Source organism: Schistocerca piceifrons, chromosome 8, assembly GCF_021461385.2.
Source record: "Schistocerca piceifrons isolate TAMUIC-IGC-003096 chromosome 8, iqSchPice1.1, whole genome shotgun sequence".
In the NCBI taxonomy this organism is placed as follows: Eukaryota; Metazoa; Arthropoda; class Insecta; order Orthoptera; family Acrididae; genus Schistocerca; species Schistocerca piceifrons.
Genome location: NC_060145.1, coordinates 5,181,717 through 5,207,506, shown reverse-complemented (window position 1 = coordinate 5,207,506; position 25,790 = coordinate 5,181,717). Strand labels below are relative to the sequence as shown.

Here is a 25,790-nt window from a genome sequence, read left to right as displayed (position 1 = left end):
TGCAGTTGTGGCCAACATCATTAGCTACCCTAAAAATATGTTTACCAATTGGCTCTTCTGACTGTACAGAATAACCAGTGAACTGTCGGCCATGGTGACGACTCCTCAGTTCACAGGTTCTCCAACTGACTGTTCACAATGTCCAGTGACAGTGTATCCGCCCACTTCCCCGAACACAGATCCAGCAACTGACTCTACTGATTGTCCAGAATGTCCAACTACGTGTTCAACCAGCCCATCGACTTGTCCTGACACAGGTTTGCCACATGACTCTATCAAATGTCCAGAAAGTCAAATGACATGTAGCCCATGGTTATCAGCTTCTTATTTCATAGGTTCTACAACTGACTCTTCACTATGTCTGACGACAGAGTGTTCACTAACTTCTACAACTGACTGTTCACAATGTCTGATGACAGATTGTCTGATAACTTCCACAACTGACTCTTCACAATGTCCAACAACAGAGTGTCCACTTACTTCTCCTAACACACCAACTAATGCTACTGAATGTCCAGACTGTCCAGCTACATGTCCTACTAGACCACCGACTTGTACTGACAGAGGTTTGCCACGCGACACTACTGAATATGCAGAACATCCAGTGACATGTAGCCCATGCTCATCAGCTCCTTATATCACAGGTTCTCCAACTGACTGCTCACAATGTCCGACGACAGAGTGTCCATTAACTACTACAGCAGACTGCCCACAATGTCCGACGACAGAGTGTCCACTAACTTCTCCTAACACAGATTCACCAACTGACGCGACTGAATGTCCAGAATGTCCAACTACATGTCCAACCAGCCCACCGACTTCTCCTGACACAGGTTTGCCACCTGACACTACTGAGTATACAGAATGTCCAGTGACATGTAGCCCATGCTCACCAGCTTCTTATTTCACAGGTTCTGCAACTGACTGTTCACAATGTCCGACGACAGAGTGTCCGCTAACTTCTCCTAACACAGGTTCACCAGCTAACTGTACTGAATGTCCAGAATGTCCAACTACATGCCCATCCATCTCAACGACTTGGCCTGACACAGGTTTGCCATCTGACTCTATTGCATGTCCAGAACGACCAATGAAATGTAGCCCTTGCTATCATCCCCTTATTTCACAGGTTGTACAACTGACTGCTCACAGTGTCCGACGACAGAATGTCCGCCAACTTCTCCTAACACAGGTTTACCAACTGACGCTACTGAATGTCCAGAATGTCCAACTACATGTCCATCCATCTCAACGACTTGCCCTGACACAGGTTTGCCATCTGACTCTACTGCATGTCCAGAGCGACCAATGAAGTGTACCCCTTGCTCATCATCCCCTTATTTCACAGGTTCTACAACTGACTGTTCACAATGTCCAACGACAGAGTGTCCGCCAACTTCTCCTAATACAGGATCACCATCTGAGTGTACTGAATGTCCAGAATGTCCAACTATATGTCCAACCTGCCCATCGACTTGTCCTGACACAGGTTTGCCATCTGACTCTATTGCATGTCCAGAACGACCAATGAAATATACCCCTTGCTCATCATCCCCTTATTTCACAGGTTCTACAACTGACTGTTCACAATGTCCGACGACAGAATGTCCGCCAACTTCTCCTAACACAGGTTCACCAACTGACGCTACTGAATGTCCAGAATGTCCAACTACATGTCCATCCATCTCAACGACTTGGTCTGACACAGGTTTGCCATCTGACTCTATTGTATGCCCAGAACGACCAATGACATGTAGACCATGCTCATCATCTCCTTGTTTCACAGGTTCTACAACTGACTGTTCACAATGTCCAACGACAGAGTGTCCGCCAACTTCTCCTAACACATGTTCACCATCTAACGCTACTGAATGTCCAGAATGTCCAACGACAGAGTGTCCGCCAACTTCTCCTAACACAGGTTCATCAACTGACGCTACTGAATGTCCAGAATGTCCAACTACATGTCCATCCATCTCAACGACTGGGCCTGACACAGGTTTGTCATCTGTCTCTGTTGTGTGTCCAGAAAGACCAAGACGTGTAGACCATGCTCATCGTCTCCTTATTTCACAGGTTCTACAACTGACTGTTCACAATGTCCGACGACAGAGTGTCCGCCAACTTCTCCTAATACAGGATCACCACCTGAGTGTAGTGAATGTCCAGAATGTCCAACTATATCTCCAACCTGCCCATCGACTTGTCCTGACACAGGTTTGCCATCTCACTCTATTGTATGTCCAGAACGACCAATGACATGTAGCCTACGCTCATCATCTCCTTATTTCACAGGTTCTACAAGTGATTGTTCACAATGTCCGACGACAGAGTGTCCGCCAACTTCTCCTACCACAGCTTCACCATCTGACGGTAGTGAATGCCCACAATGTCCAACGACATGTACAACATGTGAGCCTTGTGCCACTGCAGAGCCAACTTCTACCACACCAGGTAAGGTAGCTGAAAACAGTTTGGGTACTCTCTCTGACAGGTGAATATGCATGCAACTGACAATTTGCAGGTCGCAAAGCAAAGACTGTGTTGACATTCCACTGAAAGCCTGGTACAAAGTATTGTTCATGACTGCTTCAATAACTGAAAACTTGACCTCACTACAAAAGAAATTTTGCAATACTTCTTCTTAGTTGTGTGATTTCTTTGTTACTACTACACTCATCGTAAATTATTGAAGTAGAAATCTGAATTACTCTAAATAATGAAACAGAAATCTATGCTACCTAAAAAAAAATCATTAAAACATTTATATAGCCTAATTATGGATATTTACCCATTGTTCAAAAACACAAAACATCTCACTTCTTTTGACAATATTGGATGCGTATCTCAGGCAAACCAGGACAAAGTTATGATTCGGCACTAGTGCACAATATTATTCTGAAATATAGGCTATGGCCAGATCGCTTGTAAATCTTTTTATTGTTTACCAGTTTCGACCCATCTGTGCTGTCATCATCAGATCTGAAAGTTTAATAAACGAAAATTCTATGTCAAGGTGGCTAATAATGAAATGATCTGACTTAAATTTTTTTTTTTACATTACTGAACTATTAGAACATACCTTGTAGTGCAATAAAGAAGTTCATGATCTTTGCGCAGATGGATGTTACATAGTGATGTAGCAACATTCTACAGCAAAAGGAAGCAAGTTACATCAGTTTGTCAACCATAAAATACCACAAATGGAAAATATACATCATGTCATGCTGGTGTTCTAGCGCACTCGTTCAGTTAACACTACAATGGCGACCGAGATAGTTCGATATTTGTACAGATAAGTCGGTATACAGCCGCTTACGTTACTCGACAATCGACTTGTACTCGAATACATGGCGAACTATATGTTCCACAGTATAGATTCTTTGTTCACTCCAATCTCATTAAAGTTACCTCTGACAGAATTGCACCGAATTATTCTGACTCTGTCGAGAAGCTCTTGAGTGGACATGTTCTTTTGTAGACTCCAAGCACTGCATCATTTGCATGTATTATTTCTATTTTATTTTATTCGTAGTGAACGTATTTACGTAACTGTTTTTAATTCTTCAGTGTGGTATGGCCGCCTACCGTTATGTGTCTACTGCTGGGTCTACATTGAACTAAATCTCGAGTACTGTAATAAGCATAAACATTGAGCACCACATCATTTTCACATAGGTCTTCTCAGTCGTGTATCAAGAAGTTCTTACATAGGCAATATTGAAATTTTTTACCATATCAGATATGATTTCTGGATGTACCTTGTGCCTATTTAAACTAAACTTGAATATGTAAAGGTTTTGTTTAAATTACCGCTACCAGTCACAAACTTTGTTAACTTTTGTATTACTTATTTATTTAGCGACATGTTTCGAGGGAATACCTTATCTTCAGACTAAATGGCATTACAAAAAGAACTTTACAATAAGGTCTTGCAAATGTTACATAGTCTTTTCGTAAATGCTGTGTTCATCCTGTGGTAAGAGGCGACGTCACTTTGGAAGCTGGACTGATGTTTGCACGAAAATGTCTTGTAACGGTCACTCACTTTGTTCTTCTGGTGTGGCAGTCTCGTTGTGACGCGTTGAGGTGTTTCCATTTCCGTGGCTCTCTTGGCTTTCTTGGTCGCTGTTCATAAATTGTCACTAACAAAGCAGTAACTTGAAAACACGATCACAAACACTTCCGTAGTGCAGTGGACAAGATGGCGGTCGAAATACAGCTGGGTTCGATTTGACTATCGATTTGTCGATCTATGTGATGTCAGATGTTTACATAAATATTTATTTTAATGAATAGTTTATAGCATGATGTGTTCAATAATATTGTAACAGGTGCTCAATCTCTAATGTATTTCGTCAACCAACACTTGTAATGCGATATCAAGACATGCAGAAGAGATGTAAACATCTGACAGCACATAGATCGACAAACCGACAGTTAAATCGAACCCAGCTGTATTTCGACCGCCATCTTGCCCACTGAACTACAGAACTGTTTGTGATCGTGTTTCCAAGTTACTGCTATACTAGTGACAATTTGTGAACAGTGACCTAGAAAGCCAAGAGCGCCACGGTAATGGAAACACCGCAATGCATCACAACGAGACTGCCACGCCAGAAGAACAACGTGAGCGTCTGTTAAAAAAACATTTTCGTGCAAACATCAGTCCTGCTTCGAAAGCGACATCGCCTCTTACTAAGTTTTCTCTTCTTCCACAGGAAGAACACAGCATTTACGAAAAGACTATATAACATCAGTATAACCTTATTGTAAAGTTCTTTTTGTAATGCCATTTAGTCTGAAGATAAGGTATTCCCTCGAAACATGTCGCTAAATAAATAATACAGAAGTTGACAAAGTTTGTGACTGGTAGCGGTAATTTTTTAAGAAAAGTCTTTACATATTTCTTGAGACAGTCACAGTCGAAAAATAGTTAAAATGACTTCAAATTCTCTAAAACTTGAATACTACAACAGATACAAACCTTGAGCTCCGTATGATATCTACTCCTCAGACTCCACAACACATATCAATGTGTTTGTGAGTGAGCATGTAGTATACAAGAAATTGCGATGATCCCTTTTTGTAAGCCTTACACATCCCCTTATGTAGACTTTGACAACTGCAACATTTGTATGTAGGATTTTAAAAATTTATTTTTTGTCATGTATTATAAAGTAATAATGTAAGCATTGTAATTCATTATTATAGCACGTTTGACTTCTTTATGTGTGTTCACTTGCTATCATGCTGGCAAACACTGCATCATTCGCATATAGGACCCTCATAGTTCATTTATAGATCATTAACGAACATTTGCATTACAGTACTATTTCATGTCCGACTTCTTAATTTACCTACATTTGGGCCTGTTATTAACTAACCCTCGAGTACTGTAATGAACACAAACCTCGAGAACCAAATCATACTTTAAGTTAGAGTTCTGTGACATTTTTATTAGTCTTTTATTGAATGTGAACATGTACAGTAGACGAATCCAGCATCACTGCTGTCATGTCAACCTATTGGTTGTGCATCGCATTATTCTGAGTTTATTTATTAAATAGCACCCTTGTGCATAGACCTTGAGCATCACATCAGTTGCCTGTATGGTTTTTTTGTGGTTTATTTTGTGTGGTGTGATGATTACTTTTATCTAAACCTAACAGTCTGTCATAGAATGATTATGTAAGAGGAGTCGTGTTCATTGCCGTATCGTACAGACACATCTGGGAACAAAAATTAGTACACCTTAAAAGACAACGTCAATCTGATACGATGACGGCATAATGCCAGTTGGGGGGGGGGGGGGGGATAGTGGATGTACTGGTAATGGCTTCAGCGTCGTCCACCAACAGATAGCGTAGCGGCATAGCTACAAGAGCGCCATACGTGTCTACCCTTTAACAGGGAAAGCTCACAGCCAAAAGGCTCCCTGTGGTGCAGACGTGTGGAGCCAAGCAGGCAACAATGCCACAGGGACACACTCGGGCCTTCTACAGCCAACTGAGCGAGTCTCGAAGCGGTCGCCAGACAGTGGCCTTCCGAGTGGTGAGACGGTCCTTTCGGAGAACTGCCACACAAGTTCGACGGGCTGTGTCAATTGTGCAACGATGTGGGTGTTACTGGACATGTGAACATCCTCACATCCATAGACGAGGTTCAGGACGTCCACACAGCACAGACGTCCACCAGAATCGTCGGACAGTAAGGAGAGCAGCTGCAGATTGTACAGCTACCACAGAGCAGATAAGAGGGTTTGTAAGCCCAGATGCGTCAACACGAGCTGTGGCACACACGCCTCCAGCCCACCTGCCATTCGCGCCTCATTGTCGACGTGCGCGGCTCTACCGATGACGTCACAGGATCACTTGGGAGATGGAATGGCGCGCCGTGGTCTTCAGCGACAAAAGCAGACACTGCCTGTGCGTACGAACCAGAACTGGTGAGCGCTGTCTCCCCGAGTGCGTTCGTCCAACCCACACTGGCCTGCCCCAGGCCTTATGGCCCGCGGCGCGATAAACGGCAACTCTCGTTCACTTTTGGTGTTTCTGGAGGGGACGCTAACCAGCACTCTGTGCCTGCAAAATGTTGGCAGACTCGTTCTTTTGCCATTCTTGCAACAGGAAGGTGATGTGTTGTTCCATCAGGATAATGCTCGCCCACACACTGCCTGTGAGACTCAGCGCACTCTACAAGACGTGCAGTAACTTCCCTGTCCAGCACGATCTCCGAACTTATTCCCAATCGAGCACTTGTGGGATATGATGGGACGAAAAGCGACTCCCACTACTCGTCACCTGACAACTCTTACAGAACAATGTGAACAGGTGTAAGATAACGTATCCCAGGACAGTATTCGCCATCTGCACGTTCGACTGGACGCCAGCCTCGGGGCCTGCATTGCCGCCTGTGAAAGCCACATCATGTACTAACAATAAATCCTGAGTGGATTGGAAACCCTTAAAAGAGTGTACCATTTTTTTTCCGTCAGTGTATATTTCACAGACTTTGGTTGTGCACATAATCTTAAGTAAAGTTCAGGCACCATATCGATTTATACCACAAGCTCCACAATACCTTCTATTCAGCCGGCCGGTGTGGCCGTGCGGTTCTAGGCGCGTCAGTCTGGAACCGCGTGACCGCTACGGTCGCAGGTTCGAATCGTGCCTCGGGCATGGATGTGTGTGATGTCCTTAGGTTAGTTAGGTTTAAGTAGTTCTAAGCTCTCGGGGACTGATGACCACAGATGTTGAGTCCCATAGTGCTCAGAGCCATTTGAACCTTCTATTCAGTTCGTTGTGTTGGTGCACTAACCGCTTACCAATATTCCTTAAATAGACATGTCGTATGTAGACCTCGAGCACTGCAGCATTTACACGCATAAGTTTTGTAGTTTATTTCGTGTGGCATGATTTCTTTTGTGTAAACCTAAAGTTTGTCGTGAAATTTTTATGTAAAAACGGTCGTATTCATTGCCATATAGTACACATATTTCATGGTTTTTGGTTATGGATGTAATGTTGAGTAGGCATCAGGCACTATATCTAATTTATACCACGAACTCCTCAGTATCTCGTATTCAGCCCGATCCACTGACTGTGCTCTATGTTGTTTTGCACGCAGTTACCACGGTGATCTTTTTCCGTAAGCTGCTTTCGATACATATACTGTGTGTAGATAAATAACCTGAGCTATATTGTTATCGGAACTTTACATGGTGATCTATTTCTGTCAATTGCTGTCGAAGCGTATACTGTGCATAGATAAATAATCTGAACTATATTTTTATTGTAAAGTTATACTTTTAGAAAATGACGCTGTATATTTTCAAAATACAATTTATTGTAAAATTGTATTTTTAAAATTTTTACCTAATCTGTCGAAAATAATTTTAATGAGATTGAAGTGAAGAAAGAATTTGTGCTGTAGCACAGGTAATTTATGAGAGTACATATCGATTGTCGAGTACAGCAATGTAAACAACTGTCTACAGACTTATCTGTACAAATACCGTTCTAGCTCAGTCACCATTGTGATGTTAAGGAAAGTGTTGCGCTAGTGCATCAGCACAACATGATGTGTGTTTTACATTTGTGGTATTTTTTGTTTGACAAGCTGATGTTCCTGGCTACCTTTTATTGTTAAACAACGCAACATCACTACGTGACTTGCAAGTTTGTAAAAGGTGAAATTTCCTCAATGTTTTACAAGGTACATTCTAATGCTTCAGTAATGAGTACAGTGTTCAAATGAGACCATATATGAAGTTGCCACCTTGACTTGGAATACTTATTTATTTAACTTTCAGATCCTATGATGACAGCATAGATCTGTCGAAACGGGTAATGAATAAATATTTGCAACTGGTCTTGACGTACCTGATATTTCAGAATAATATAACAATTAAGATTGCCCCAGTAGTTCACACAACGCCAAACATATTTAATACTAGTACTCAGATTTATCCCTGAACCATTTTGGAAGAATATTACGGTGATTCTTTCAACAAAGTAAAACAGGATTTTTTTGTTTGGAAGCGGGGGGGTTATCAGATTTTTGACTGATTTGATGCATTCAGCCACAGCCTTCAGCTTGTGTCAATTTCTTCTTCTCAGAGTGGCACTTACTCTCAGCATCCTCAAATGTTTGCTGAATATATTCCAATCTCTCTCTTCCTCTATAGTATTTATCCCCATAGCCATCTGTGTACCATGAAAGTTATTCCCTGATGCCTTAACACATTTCCTATTAATCTGTCCCTTCTTCTAATGAGTGTTTTCCACATATTCCTTTCATTGCCACATCTGCGGAGCGCACCCTCATCTTCATCTTGTTAGTTCACTTATTGTTTAATATCCTTCTGCGGCACCATACCTCAAACGCTTCAATTAACTTCTTTCTGGTTTTCCCACGGTCGATGATTCCATCCCGTACAATGTTGTGCTCCAAACAACATTTTCAGAAAATTCTCCTCAAATTATAGGCTATGTTTCGTACTATTTGACTTTTTTAGCGAGCAATAGCCTCTTCACCTGTATTAATCTGCTTCTTATATTCTCTTTATCGTCAATCTCACTTCTACTACTCCTCACCACTTTCTTTATTTTACTCTCAACCCACATTTCGTACTCTTAGATGGTTCATTCCATTCAACAGATCCTGTTTTTCCTTCTCACCGTCACTGAGGATGCCGATGTCATCACCAAATATCGTTAATATCCTTTCACCCAGAAAGTTAATCCCACGCTTGAACCTTTTCTTTATTACCCTCATTGTATCTTACATGAACAGAATGAACAAATGGAGAGGGGGGCGGGAAGGGGGTGGGGGAGACTGTATCCCTGTCTTACAATCCTTTTTAATCTGAGCACTTCGTTCTTTTTTATTGATCTGTCTCGCTTCTTCTATGTATTGTAAATACACTTCAATCCGAATAACTTATGCCTATGTATCTGAGAATTTCAAACATCTTGCACCATTTTACATTGTCGAACGCTTTTTCCAGGCAGATAAATACTACGAATGTGTCTTGATTTTTCTGAAGTCTTGCTTCCATTATCAAGTGCAGTCTCATAACTGCCTCTCTGCTTGGAGACCTAACTGATCAGCACTGCTATCCCATATGTGCACTCAAACATAACAGTTGGACTTCTGCAACTACTGCTGCTGCTGCAATGACTAAAGCTCAGCGCCTCCACATTAACTGCTCAAAGGCGAAAACATTTTTAATACGTATACCCGATTCCGTTTGCAGCTTCACGTGCTACAACTGTTCTAATTCCGCACGAAATCAGACAGTTGTGGCGTACCAGAGAGGATTTTCGGTAAGAAAACTATAAAGTGGAAGTCATCGTTAACCGGAACTGATCTGTTATTATCCGGCCACAGGAAGGCAAACGCACAACCAGAAATTGATTAAATGGCTTTAGACTAGTCATGTACACCACTGCATTGTGCCCGAGTGAAATCTATTTGAGTCATAAAGCCCATACTATGGAACAGTTAAAGATTAAGTAGCATAACAAACAAATGTAAACAATAAACACGGCTATTTAGTAGGAGCAGTCCGTTTGGACAATAATGTACCCATACAATAGTGTGAAATTCAACCGCAGTTTTACTCATCACAAGTTAACATTACTACATGGAACTGTGACCTTAAGAGACCAAAATGTTTATTCAGTCAGAAAGAATATGCGACTTGAAATAGCGGTGGTATCAAAGAATGTACAGGACACTTTCAACACGTGCCAATGACATCGAGCAGTGCACCAACACGTTATCCTGAATAAATTCCCCACATTAAATAATTCATTCAAGTCTATCTGAAAATAAGTTCATCGATAGCAAAGTTCAGTCTCAAAAGCCTATATTTATTCACAATAAATACACATCACTAAATTGAAAATTGATGTACTGAATATCTTCAATGCCCCATCCAGTTTACATCCAATGCTGACACTTTATCAGGTGGCACAACCTTATCACATTATCTGACCGTGGACAGATACCGAAAAACGCTCAACACCCGTTCCTTATGCTCCCTCCACAGCTATGTCACGTGCCTAACCTCTCCAGTCAAAAGAGCTACTACATGGCTGTACACCTTCAAACTCTAATTCTGTACAGGTTTTTATATGTATTCTATGTCAGTACACTTGTTTGATGTGTATCATTTGAGTATTACTTCTGTTTGATTATTTTGCTAATTATTAACATAGCATTACCTGGTACATTCGGCACGAGCCGGAACAGCTGTCTTCTTCTTGTTGGTGATTTTGATGATTGACAAGCGAGTGATTGAAATACCTCTGAAATAGCACCAAGGACTCCATCGAGCTTAAAGTTCCCATCTGACACAAGCATTACCTTCAGCACTCCACGTGACGCTCTGTAGATCGTTTGGAACTTAATGTTGGACACTGGTGCTGAGTCTGTGGCTCAGGTATCGTAGGCCACTAACTGCCTTCCCTCTTTCGACCAGAGAGTAGCGGTGAAAGTTCCTTCCATCCACGAGAGATGGAAATGTTTACCACTAACATGAGTTCAACCGCACGATCATGCAAAACGATATCGGTTATAGAGATGGTTGCCACAGCTCAGTTGACTGTATAGTAAAAAACATACAAACAAATCCTCCCTGAGGAATCGAATGTATGCAAATACTTTACTGGTTACTCCTTACCTACACTCTTCACCATATGTTGTCAAAATATTACCACTGATAGCTCACAGTACACTTCACAAAAATGCAAGGTTATTCTGAATGATGGACCGACTTTCAAAACTTCGTATGCACTCAAGTACAAATCTAAAATGAACACGCTTTATGCCAATGAAAAGAGGCAGTTTCAAAGTTTTTTTTTCGTAATGTTTGGAAAATGGAGTCCTGGGAATCTTCCATAACTTGAGGGAACAGTCATTGTTCCAACATGTCCAGGTACCTGATTCCCATTACAGTTCTTTCTGCAAAGAAAAATGGTCCATAAGCCTTTGTACGGGATACAGCATAGAACACGTTGATCTTCGGTGAGCCGCTTTCGAGTTGTTACGGTGAATGTGGATTTTCCAAATCCCATATGCGAACACTGTGTCTATTGACTTTTCCAATAAGGTGGAACGACGCTTCATCGCCAAAAATTACACGCTGTAGAAATGCACAAACCACAAAACGCGAGACGCTTCTCTTCGTCACTGGGGTAGAGAGGCTGCACAAATTGTAATCGGTAGGACTTGTACAGCAAACGCCATCTAAGAACTTTCCACACAGTTGGCTGGGGTATTCCAAATTCTCGACTGGGTGGCTGAGCGGTTCTAGGCGCTTCGGTCTGGAACCGTGCGACCGCTACGGTCGCAGGTTGGAATCCTGCCTCGGGCATGGATGTGTGTGATGTCCTTAGGTTAGTTAGGTTTAAGTAGTTCCAAGTCCTAGGGGACTGATGACCTCAGAAGTTAAGTCACATAGTGCTCAGAGCCATTTGAACCTCTGGAGGAACGGCAGCCCATCCTTCAAGAGCCGGAACCAGAGAAGTTACTGGTGTTTGGTGCTGAGGTGTGGAGCGGAGTCGATGCTCTAACTCATCTCTCAAGTGTTGCGTTGGGTTCAGGTCGGGACTCTGTGCAGGCCAGTCCATTTCAGTAATATTATTGTCTGCAAAGCGTTGCCTCACACATGCGGCTTTACGACTGGGTGCATGGTAATGCTGATACAAATAATCATCGTCGCCTAATCGTTCTTCCATTGTACAGAGTAAGCAAAGCTGTGACATGTGTCCATATCATGCCCTGTTCAGAGTTTTCTTGAGCGCAATAAGGGGATCGCACCCTGACCAGAAAAAACACCACCATACCGCAACATCAACCGCTCCGTACTTCATAGTTAGCACGTGATGAGAGGTGGCATTCTCCAGAGCATCCACCAGACCCAAAGCCTTCCATCGCATTGCCATAGGATATAGCGTGATTCATCAGTCCAAACCACTCAATTCCATTCATCTGCTGCCCAGTGGCGTCCTTCTTACACCACCTCAAGTATCTCTCAGCACTGACTACACATATACGGGGTGAGTCACTAACTGCTGCCACAAAGAATAACTCCGAAAGTATGATGGGAGCTGAAAAGTTTGTGGGACAACGGGGGCCCATAATATGACGTTGGTTTTTTCGTTGCTAAGTGGGGTCGCGTCAGAGATATCAGCGTCAACTTTGTTTTTCTAATTCGGATGCTAATGTTTGGTACTTACTTTCTGATAGCGGCTATCGAGACGAATCCAATGATGTGTAACGAAGGTCAAAAATGTGGCATGAACGTCGATTTACAGGTGTTCGAGGAGATGACCGTTCGTATCAATGCAGTGCTGCAATCTTCTTATGGCCGAGCGGTTCTAGGCGCTACAGTCTGGAACCGCGCGACCGCTACGGTCGCAGGTTCGATTCCTGCTTCGGGTATGGATGTGTGTGATGTCCTTAGGTTAGTTAGGTTTAAGTAGTTCGAAGTTCTAGGGGACTGATGACCTCAGCAGTTAAGTCCCATAGTGCTCAGAACCACTTGAACCTTTTTTTTTAATCTTCTTATCATGGATTGAGTGGTATTCCTTACCACCTCGGCACTTATGGAAGCACAAACTCTGACAATTCTCCCTCGTATATCGTGCAAATAGTAAATATTCGCCAAATACGGCGTATCCATCTAACGTGCCATTGACATGTAAACACCATTCGACGGTTTCGCAATACAACACTAACAGGAACGGTAAGACTAGTATCGTCGAATCAAGCGATTGTGAATGATGTATTCCTTCGAAGAACAAGTCGATACGCTTCTCATTTACGGAGAATGCCAATGAAATTCATTGAGAGCTAGAGACTTATACTCTGAAAGATATCCTCAACGTACTCACCCTACACGTCGTACATTTAAATATGTATATTGTAACAAATAAGCCCTCGTCACAAATATTAAGTCAAAATTGACCTGGTTTCGACGCTACTATGAGCGTCGTCTTCAGAATTAGACTAACTGTACTAAAACATTAGGTATATAGTAAGTACTGACTCGAAAAGATGCAGTACTTACAAGTCACATATTAAAAAAGATCTAAGCCGGAAGGCGACGTCATGAACACTTGTGAGATGGCGAGCCGCTAAGGGCTGCTCGTACTGTGAACAAGGGTTGCAACAAGACTGAGGTGCCCACTTTAGAAAGTGTGGGCGAGTAAACATGGTGTTGCTACGAGCGCCATCTAGTAGCCGCAGAAACAACTAGGCTACTGTACATTCAAAATTAGACACATGAAATTGTGATGCAGCTGATTCAGGCATAACGTAAGCATTAATAATGACAGGATGAAGTTACATATTTATCTGCTTTAAACAGAGATACATTTTGTAACGGAAAAAACGTTAGTTATGACATACAATAAAACAGCAAAGATGTGACAGGAAAACAACATTTCGGTAAAATGCATGAGGAAATCTGAATCAAAGATCAAGCAATGGCTTTATACAGTCAAAAAAGTTTTTATTTCGCAGCGGGAGCTGTTCATTGAGAATGAGGCCATCGTGACGAGTGAGATGTTTGAAAATCTCCAATTCCTCTAAGACATCTAACCTACGCCCCTTCTTTTCGGTTTGCAGAATATTGTTATCGCCTATGGCTTTAGGCACGTGTCCAGTAATTAAGAGATGATCGGCAAAGGATGAATTTAGGGGACTTTCTCAAAAGATGTTCTTTACATCTGATGGTGAAAGCACGTCCGGTTTGCCCTATATAATAGGAGGAGCAGGTATCGCAGATCATCTTATAAACGCCAGAACTTTCTGTAGGGGAGCATATGGATTTCAAATTATGAATGAAGTTTCTCTTTAGATTATTATTAGTAGAGAAGGCAACATTGCAGTTGTATTTGTTGCGAAGCATGCGCTGAATCTGATAGGAAATGGATCCTACGAAAGGAATAGAAAAACGTTTTTTTGGGTTAATTTCAGTACATGAGATGTTGAGCGTGGTAGTTCTTGCAGTTTTCTTTTTTAGGATATCGTCCACTATGTTAGGCGTATATTCATTATTGACTGCTATGGTTTTAAGTAAATTAATCTCCTCATTAAACTTTTCTGTTGAAAGTGGTATGGAGGTGGCAGAGTGAAAAAAGGCCATTTTTTGATACTGTGGATGAAAAGAGGAAGCAGGCACGATTTGGCCAGTATACGTTTCTTTTCGAAAAACTTTGAAAGTGATGTTATTGTCTTCTATTGTAAGCGTCAAGTCTAATGTGTGCGATAAATTGAGAACAACTGGATCTTTAAAGCATCGGAAACATATCCGTCAGAGGAAAGTAAACGGAAATTGGTACTCTTGCCACTGTGATTCGAGATCCTTGTGTTAGTTCACGTCAAATCGTAAGGGAATCTGGCACGAGCCAGAGTAGTGTTGTTCGTGTTCGTGTTCTGCACCGCCATAAATATCATCCTTACCATATCAGTCTCCACCGAGAATTAAATGGTACAGATTGTACGCGCATCGAATTCCGCCGATGGACCCAACTTCAGATTCAGATGGATGACACATTTATTAATTTGATTTTATTTACTGACGAGGCTGCATTCACAAACCATGGAAATGTTAATCCGCATAATCTGCATTACTGGGCAACTGAAAATCCATGCTGGCTGCGGCAAGTTGTACACAAAAAGCCGTGGTCAGTGAATGTACGGTGTGGGATTCTGGAGGACAGAATTATAGGCCCTATTTCATCGAAGGAAATCTTAATGGTAGGAAGTAAACCATATTCCTTCAAGAATCATTAGCTCAGAATGTGGTATCAACGCGATGGGTGTCCGGCACATTTTTCTTTGATGGCTAGAAATGAGCTGCAGAGACAATTCCCAAATCGTTGGATTGGACGTGGAGGAGATGTGTCGTGGCCGGCTCGCTCACCAGACTTCAAGCCTCTGGGCATTTTCTTATGGGGATTCGTAAAAAAACATTGTTTATAAAGACATTCCAACCACACCTGAAGATATGGGAAAGAGAATTGTCAGAACGTTTGCTTCAAAATGGTTCAAATGGCTCTGAGCACTATGGGACTTAACTTCTGAGGTCATCAGTCCCCTAGAACTTAGAACTACTTAAACCTAACTAACCTAAGGACATCACACACATCCATGCCCGAGGCAGGATTCGAACCTGCGACCGTAGCGGTCGCGCGGTTCCAGACTGCAGCGCCTAGAACCGCTCCGCCACCCCGGTCGGCGCATGTGCTTTTCGATAAGTGCCGATGTGATAAGGAATACCACTCAATCCATGATAAGAAGATTGCAGCACTGCATTGATACCAACAGCCATCTGTTCGAAGCCCTTCTGTAAACCGACGTCCATGCCACCTTTGTAACCTTGGTTGACATTCAAACGCCTTGCTGTTACACATCATTGGATTCGTCTCGATAGTGGCTATCAGAAAACAAGTACCAAACTATAGCACCCAATTAAAAAGCAAAGTTGACCTTCATATATCTGAAGCGAGCCCACCTAGCAACAAAAACCAACGTCATATTATGGCGTCCGTTGTCCCACAAACTTTTCAGCTCTTATCATACTTTCGGAGCTATTCTTGGTGGCCATAGTTAGTGACTCACCCTATACGTGGCTCGACCATTGTGCGCCATACTTTTTAGTTACAGAGACACGACTTTACAGCTGGCAGCACGTTGGACCCCACGGCTGGTCCGCTCTTCCGCTGATTCCGCCTGGCTGTTCACGACCACCCTTTGGAATGCTCGACCGTCTCCTTCCACCAGCACGCGAGGTCTGCCCGCTCTTCATTTCAGCTGCGGCTGTTGCTTCGCGTTGCCCACGGTCTACTTGGGCAGCATTAGAAGGGCTGGCATACTCACGTGACATCCAGTGACTCGCCCACTTTCGAAGTCATTGAGCTCTCGCGACCAACCCATTCTGTACTTACTGACAACACAGTACTCCCCACCTAATTCAATACCGCTTGATCACCGCTTGATCCGCCCCTCGTCACATTAGCGGTCAATTATGCATTCCGTAGGGATGTCCGCATACTTTTGATCACATAGTGTACATCCTGTTGCCTACCTGCACGCTACGTCTTTTACAAATACTGTCCAAATATCACTAGTTACTTACTTAAAGAACACATTTACAGAAAACGTATACATCTCAGTACCAAAGTATCTCTTACTGACTTACTTCATCACTGATAACTTTTTCTCTCAAAACGTAATCGTTTCTCATTTCTCTTATCGTAAAATCCATAACACTTCCTAAATTTCTGATAATCATTTGCGCTCTAGTTGCCTTTCAGTCTACATATCTTGAAACAGTGGAGAAGACGAAGAAGACTAAGAAGGGAGACTCAGTCCTGATAGACACAAGAGAATGACTGACAACATGAGAGGAAAGTGAGGTAATACTGCCAGAACCTCGGGCACCTAGTGGTCCTCAATTATCTGACACTGCAAGCAGAACATATATCCTGAGGCCTTACGCCCTCTCGATACTGATTACACTCCTCACTGTTTCTCTTACTGCAATAACCCACTGGCACTGTTAATTCTTTCCTTCCTAGAATTGGGCTACCATTATCTTCCTGTTGTTGTTGTTGTGGTCTTCAGTCCAGAGACTGGTTTGATGCAGCTCTTCATGCTACTCTATCCTGTGCAAACTTCTTCGTCTCCCCCTACATACTGCAACGTACATCCTTCTGAATCTGTTTAGTGTATTTGTCTCTTGGCCTCCCTCTACGATTTTTCCCTCCACCCTTCCCTCCAATACTAAATTGGTGATCCCTTCAGGTCTCAGAACGTCTCCTACCAACCCATCCCTTCTTCTAGTCAAGTTGTGCCACAAATTCCTCTTCTCCCCAATTCTATTCAGTACCCCCTCATTAGTTACGCGATCTACCCTTCTAATCTTCAGCATTCTTCTGCAGCACCACATTTCGAAAGCTTCTATTCTCTTCTTGTCTACACTGTTTATCGTCCATGTTTCGCTTCCATACATGGCTACACTCCATACAAATACTTTTAGAATAGACTCCCTGGCACTTAAATCTATACTCGATGTTAACAAATTTTTCTTCAGAAACGCTTTCCTTGGCTCAGCCACTCTACATTTCATATCCTCTTTACCTCGACCATCATCAGTTATTTTGCTCCCCAAATAACAAAACTCATTTACTACTTTAAGTGTCTCATTTCCTAATCTAACTCCCTCAGCGTCACCTGATTTAATTCGACTGCATTCAGTTATCCACGTTTTGCTTTTGTTGATGCTCATCTTATATCCTCCTTTCAAGACAACGTCCATTCCGTTCAACTGCTCTTCCAGGCCCTTTGCTGTTTCTGACACAATTACAAAGTCGTCGGTAAACCTTCAAATTTTTATTTTTTTTCCTTGGACTTTAATTCCTACTCCAGATTTTTCTTTATTTTTTCCTTTACGGCTTGCTCAATAACCAGATTAAATAACATCTGGGATAGGGTACAACCCCGTCTCACTCCTTTCTCAACCATTGCTCCCTTCCATGCCCCTCGACTCTTACAACTGCCGTCCGGTTTCTCCACAAATTTAAACAACCTTTCGCTCCCTGCATTTTAGACCTGCCACCTTCAGAATTTGAAAGAGAGTATTCCAGTCAACATTATCAAAAGCTTTCTCTAAGTCTACAAATGCTATAAACGTAGATTTGTCTCTCCTTAACCTAAGGTAAGTCGTAGGGTCAGTATTGCCTCGCATGTTCCAACATTTCTATGGAACCCAAATTGATTTTCCCCGAGGTCAGCTTCAACCAGTTTTTCCATTCGTTTGTAACGAATTCGTGTTAGTATTTTGCAACCATGCTTTTTTAACTGATAGTTCGGTAATTTTCACACCAGTCAACACCTGCTTTCTTTGGGATTGGATTCTTCCTATCTCCCTCTAATGTTACATAATCTCCATGGAAAACAACATTCCCTTTATATTTATTGAGAAAATCCATTCGTACCAGGAAGTCTACATTTAGACATCGTATAATCAAAAAAATGTGATGCAGCTAGACAACTTTAATCGTTATAGACAATATTACCTTTTGTTTTACCGCTGTTTCCACTTTTCCTATTGTTACTATTACAGGAATATCAGAAACTTGCATGACGATGACATATTTCTTGTCTGTGAGAGTATTTACAAACTTTCGTGATACTGCACCCTGATCACTGTCACTATCTAGTAAGCATTGAATTTCTTCACTTTGCATTGATATACTTATTACTGGATGCGCTGCTTTTTTACCTTTACAACTAATTTCAGCTTCTTGTAATAAGTTATGCACAACTTCATATCTTTCAAAAACTTATCTATGACTGGAGATTGCACATACATTAGTAGAATTGAGCCCCAGACTGAATTAATCCGTCAACGAAGGAAAAATAAAAAAATTTTACTACATTCGTATTTTCTCTTTCCCTTTCAGCATCACCAATGTCTTCGTTTACCATACTCTGTGCACAGTCATTTTTGTCCACACTGTCTCCACTTGATAACTGACCCCAACTTATTCCTCCACTATAATCTTCAGGTTTTTTGAAAATTTTCTTCTTCTTCTTCTTATTCTTCTTCTTCTTCTTCTCCATCTTCCAGTTTCCCTTTCTCCAGCTCCTGAATATTCCGATAACTCTTACCTTCCCCAACTTTCTGACAAACCCTCATCCATTTCATTGTGCATCACTTACTATTTAACAAATTACTTTCCTGGCTTACCCCTTTGTCTTCTGTGCTGAGACTGAATGTCTTCTTCAACTCCTATTTGTCATAAATCTCCTCTATGTCACCACAAAACGTATAAACTCGAACTTTCTGAACACCTTTCTATTGAAGTGTATCATCCTTTTTCTATGCATCACATTCCATAGCCAATTTAGTTTTGCTCACAAACGGTTTAGCTAGCAGATTCAAATTAATGTTACCCATTCTGCAAATGCTAGCATCTATATAGATGGGAATTAGTTTCCTGTATTCTGTTGTCGTGGATTGTTATTGGATCTCACTCTAAGATTCCGTCTAGTATATACACTCCTGGAAATGGAAAAAAGAACACATTGACACCGGTGTGTCAGACCCACCATACTTGCTCCGGACACTGCGAGAGGGCTGTACAAGCAATGATCACACGCACGGCACAGCGGACACACCAGGAACCGCGGTGTTGGCCGTCGAATGGCGCTAGCTGCGCAGCATTTGTGCACCGCCGCCGTCAGTGTCAGCCAGTTTGCCGTGGCATACGGAGCTCCATCGCAGTCTTTAACACTGGTAGCATGCCGCGACAGCGTGGACGTGAACCGTATGTGCAGTTGACGGACTTTGAGCGAGGGCGTATAGTGGGCATGCGGGAGGCCGGGTGGACGTACCGCCGAATTGCTCAACACGTGGGGCGTGAGGTCTCCACAGTACATCGATGTTGTCGCCAGTGGTCGGCGGAAGGTGCACGTGCCCGTCGACCTGGGACCGGACCGTTGCGACGCACGGATGCACGCCAAGACCGTAGGATCCTACGCAGTGCCGTAGGGGACCGCACCGCCACTTCCCAGCAAATTAGGGACACTGTTGCTCCTGGGGTATCGGCGAGGACCATTCGTAACCGTCTCCATGAAGCTGGGCTACGGTCCCGCACACCGTTAGGCCGTCTTCCGCTCACGCCCCAACATCGTGCAGCCCGCCTCCAGTGGTGTCGCGACAGGCGTGAATGGAGGGACGAATGGAGACGTGTCGTCTTCAGCGATGAGAGTCGCTTCTGCCTTGGTGCCAATGATGGTCGTATGCGTGTTTGGCGCCGTGCAGGTGAGCGCCACAATCAGGACTGCATACGACCGAGGCACACAGGGCCAACACCCGGCATCATGGTGTGGGGAGCGATCTCCTACACTGGCCGTACACCACTGGTGATCGTCGAGGGGACACTGAATAGTGCACGGTACATCCAAACCGTCATCGAACCCATCGTTCTACCATTCCTAGACCGGCAAGGGAACTTGCTGTTCCAACAGGACAATGCACGTACGCATGTATCCCGTGCCACCCAACGTGCTCTAGAAGGTGTAAGTCAACTACCCTGGCCAGCAAGATCTCCGGATCTGTCCCCCATTGAGCATGTTTGGGACTGTATGAAGCGTCGTCTCACGCGGTCTGCACGTCCAGCACGAACGCTGGTCCAACTGAGGCGCCAGGTGGAAATGGCATGGCAAGCCGTTCCACAGGACTACGTCCAGCATCTCTACGATCGTCTCCATGGGAGAATGGCAGCCTGCATTGCTGCGAAAGGTGGATATACACTGTACTAGTGCCGACATTGTGCATGCTCTGTTGCCTGTGTCTATGTGCCTGTGGTTCTGTCAGTGTGATCATGTGATGTATCTGACCCCAGGAATGTGTCAATAAAGTTTCCCCTTCCTGGGACAATGAATTCACGGTGTTCTTATTTCAATTTTCAGGAGTGTAGATTTAAATTGTCACCTTCTGGTGAAGCTACACGTAAATGGTCCCTTGGTCTCTATTCACGATGTATTTGGTGGAAATCTGCGCCCACTCCTGGCTCCAGTAACACAATTTTTTCCTGTTCAGTTCCATTCTCTTAACACTTACATTTGTCCTAGTTCCCAAATTTCTCCGGTCCCTACACTCTTTATTGGCCTGTTCCCCTTCCTACAGTAGCTTTTCTACTCTTTCCAGATAATTAATGAATTTTCCTTCATCATTTCTAGGAGCGCCAATAATTTTATTATCCAGTTCACAGGTAATTTACTGTCCAAACCCATTATTATTTGCTCTGGTATATAAGAAGTAGTCGTTATGTTTTTTACAGATTGTATATCCGTTTGTACGGCTCTTGGGAAATGTTGCGGAGCTAGTCAGTATTTGAGTGAGCAACAACTGTGTCACCAGCTCGCAGCAACGAGGCAATATTTCCCGGTGGCCGTAGAAACGCCAAAGGAGCAGACAGCGTATAATACGGCTGCTCTTCCTCGAAGTTTCTCAGGTGCATGTGCTACTGAACGTTTCCCATGTTCGCAGCTCTGCCAGCCGGGCCGCCGATAGAGTTTGAGAGTAGCAGGTACCGTGGCACCGTCTCTTCCGTCTACGTGGGGACGCTGGCGAACCTCACGCTTCAGGACTACGACTCGGAGGGCTACACCCTCGACTGCCAGCTGACGGACGCCACGGGTAAGCAACTGCTCTGTAGCTACGTCATCTTTAAACACCGAGTCCTCCTCATGTACGGGGCGATTCAGATAGAAAGAATAGATTTCAGCTGTTTACTACAGACAAATTACGGAAGACGGAGGTTCAAAGTTTTACGTTCGGAAAGACACTGCACCATACACTCAGCATGAGCACAATACACCGCTCGAGAAACATAGAAAGGGTAGTCCACTTCATTCCACGCACGCATCAACGGGTCCCTGTTTATTGAATCGACAGCTTCTAAAAGTCGATATCTGACATCCTGAAGAGTAGCTACTATAGGACAAAGACTCTGTCTTTTATGTATCCCCACAGAAAAAAATCACAAGGTGTTACGTCTGGCGACCTGGGAGGCCAAAATCAGTCAACAAGATCTTGTTGTACACCTCTTCCTATACAACATTGTGGGATGGTGTTCTTAAGATAGCCGGCCGTGGTTGCCGAGCGGTTCTAGACGCTACAGTCTGGAACCGCGCGACCGCTACGGTCGCAGGTTCGAATCCTGCCTCGGGCATGGATGTGTGTGATGTCCTTAGGTTAGTTAGGTTTAAGTAGTTCTAAGTTCTAGGGGACTGATGACCTCAGAGGTTAAGTCCCATAGTGCTCAGAGCCATTTGAACCATTTTGTTCTTAAGATGACACCGCACCTCAAGGTGAAATTGAGGCTGGACGCCGTCATGCTTAAAAATGAAATCGGTGGGATCTTCACGAAGTTGAGGCAGCAATCAATTTTGCAGCATATCCTGGAATAACATTCCTGTCACTCTTCCCTCAGCAAAGATTAAGGTGAATAAACTCTGTGAAGAGAAACGGCACAAAATACATTCAGTTTCAGTGAGTCTCTTTCATTTTCGAAGACATTGTCATGATTTACTTTATCCGACAGTTGAAACGTCGATTCGTCCAGAAGATGACTCGTTCAGATAAGGTACCCTCTGCCATATCCTGGAGAACTGAAATGCAAAATTCATACCGCATATTACGGTCGCCTGGACGATATTTCTGCAGTAACTGCAACTTGTAAGGCTTCATATGCAGGCGTCGTTTGAGAACTCGCCACGCCGTTGTTTGAAGAATACTTGAACATGTAACAGACCATCGCTGTGTGCTTGTGTGTAATAAAAATAAGTAAAGCAAAATCGATAAAGAAAATAGTTGACAACTGTAAGTCGCCAATACACATTCGATATTTTTCGGCTTACTTTCACTTTGTCGTACTAGGAAGCCATTTCTTTCGTATTACCGCCGCAATACAGTTCTTTAAGAGAGATACGATCAAGTACAGTACAAAACCAAAACAATGGCGAAGACTATCCCTTCTTTTCCTGCAACAAAAAACAGCGAGCTCTGATATGCGACGCGAACATGCCAAATACTTTTGCATTATCTCCACAAAACTTTACGCGAAATTCATCCTCAATATCGAATGCAAATACTAAAATGCCTATGAAAAACATGTACAAGGTATGTGATACTTCTGAGCAGGATGGGTTAAAGTCTGCAGTGCGCTTACAGAAAAATTTTGCGGTGGACGAATTTTAGTTCAGGATAACATAAAAACTTAAATTTTGGCCGATGACATTGTAACTTCGTCAGAGACGGCAAGCGGACTTGGAAGCTCAGTTGAAAAACACGTTATAAGATGAACGTCAACAATATCAAAACAAAGGAAGTTGGGTTTAGCATTATTATTATTATTATTATTATTAAAACTAAACATGATTGTCTTACTGGGATTGCCGCGATCGTTCTTTAAATAAAAATATGTCATTTCAGTGTTTGATCGCTATTTTTTTATTTTCAATGACCAGTTTGAGGCTAGGTGCCCATCTTCAGATCGTGTATTTCAGTTACAGAGTAACCTGTCAGTACAGAACTATTGGCTCGACAGCGAACGAACGGTTCTGTACTGACAGGTTACTCTGTAACTGAAATACACGATCTGAAGATGGGCAGCTAGCCTGAAACCGGTCATTGAAAATAAAAAAATAGCGATCAAAGACCGAAATGCCATATTTTTATTATTATTATTATTATTATTACTATTGTCATCGTTAGTGGCAGCAGCTTCAATAGTTCAAGTACTGCCAGAATTAACTGTACTAGTTCATAGTCACTATTATTCACTCAGATCACCACTTCACTCATTTTAATACTGTTTGTCACATTAAAAGTGTTATTTCTTAGGTAACTATGGCGTAAAAAAAGGTACTGTACGTGTGAAATCCTGCTACAAGGTAAAAGAGGGCCTGATGGCCCTAATAAGATTACGTTAAATAAATAAATAAAAATAAAATAAGATTGAGTCACGTGGTACTGTGAGGATTAGATTAAGAATCAGACACGAGCAGCGGTAGGCGAGTTTTGATACTCGGGAACCAAGACAAATGGTTACTGCTGAAGTGGAGAGGATATAAAATGCACATTGGCGGTAGAGAGAAGAACCCTAACATCTAGTGTATTAGAATGTGTTTTCGGGAAGTTTTTGTCTGGAATGTAGCCTAATACGGATATTAAATGTGAACGATAACCAGTACAGAAAAGAGTAGAACAGAAACTCTCGGAACTTTGTGGCACAGGAAAATTCTGAAGATTGAAGAGAGGTGTAGAGACGAAATGGGAAGACAAGGCCGGCTGCGGTGGTCTCGCGGTTCTAGGCGCGCAGTCCGGAACCGTGCGCCTGCTACGGTCGCAGGTTCGAATCCTGCCTCGGGCATGGACGTGTGTGATGTCCTTAGGTTCGTTAGGTTTAAGTAGTTCTAAGTTCTAGGGTACTGATGACCACAGCAGTTGAGTCCCATAGTGGTCAGAGCCATTTGAACCATTTTTTGGGAAGACAAGACAAACAACTTGACTAAAAACAAACGGATCAGTTGACAGACACATTTTGAGGCAACCAGAAATCATCAGTTCGGTAACTAAGGTAAAAATTGTAGGAGACCGAGGTTTGAGCCGGCTGGTGTGGCCGAGCGGTTGTAGGTGCTTCAGTCTGGAACGGCGCGACCGCTACGGTCGCAGGTTCGAATCCTGCCTCGGGCATGGATGTGTGTGATGTCCTTAGGTTATTTAGGTTTAAGTAGTTCTAAGTTCTAGGGGACTGATGACCTCAGATGTTAAGTCCCATAGTGCTCAGACCCATTTGAACCATTTTAGACCGAGGTTTGAATACCGTAAGCGCTTTCCAGTGAATGCCGGTGACAGTATATACAGCATAGACTGAGGTTAAGACCCGTGTCAAAGACACCCCCAGTATACGGACAATGCGGAACTGACCACTAGATGTCACTAGAGGCGAACATGGATTAGGCATCATTAGGTGTGACCTAAGTAACAAACCCATCAGGGACATTTCAAGCTTCCTAAAGCTGTCCAAGTCGACTATTAGTGATGTGATTGTGAAGTGAAAACGCGAAGGAAAAACCAAGACCACGCAGGCATCGTGTAGTGAGTGACAGAGACCGTCGACCATTGCAGCAGTCGCATGGAATCAGCGGAAGGAATCACTCAGCAGTCCAGAGAGCAGCGTGTCTGTACGTAGGGAGTTGGAGAGACTGGGGCACGGCGGTGTGCTCAATGTTACGCGACGCTTGAGGTGGTGTGAAGAGTGGAAGACTCCAAACGAGTGATTTGGACTGATCAATCACGTATACCCTGGGGCAATGCGCTGGTACGCTTTGGCTTTGGTGAATTCCTGGAGAACGATACTTGCCATCGCGTGTAGTGCCAACAGTTAAGAACATAGGAGGTGGTGTTACGGTACGTGAGTTTTTTTGTGGTCGCGGCATAGTCCCCTTATTGCGCTTAAGACAACACTGAATCCAGAAGGATATGATTACACTTTACAGCATTGTGTAGTGCATGCAGTAAAGTAGCGCTTCGGAGACGATGGCCGTTTGATCAGCATGGCAGTGGACGCTGTCATGAGGCAGCATACGTGAGGTAACGATTTGTCGACTATACATCCTTGAAGTGGAGTAGGCTGGCCAGAGTCCCGACCTGAACCCGGCGCAGCACCTGTGGGGTGAGTCAGAATGTCGAC

At 43.2% G+C, this 25,790-nt stretch overlaps 1 protein-coding gene across 1 annotated transcript in view; it reads left to right on the top strand.

The window, feature by feature from the left end:
- Positions 1–2,255: 2,255 nt before the first annotated feature.
- LOC124711480 overlaps positions 2,256–25,790 on the top strand; it is a 120,901-nt gene continuing 97,366 nt past the window's right edge. The window contains exons 1-2 of the mRNA XM_047241588.1: positions 2,256–2,454; positions 21,581–21,730. Of these exons, the coding sequence (XP_047097544.1) occupies positions 2,256–2,454; positions 21,581–21,730 (349 nt within the window). The remainder of the gene's footprint in view (positions 2,455–21,580; positions 21,731–25,790) is intronic.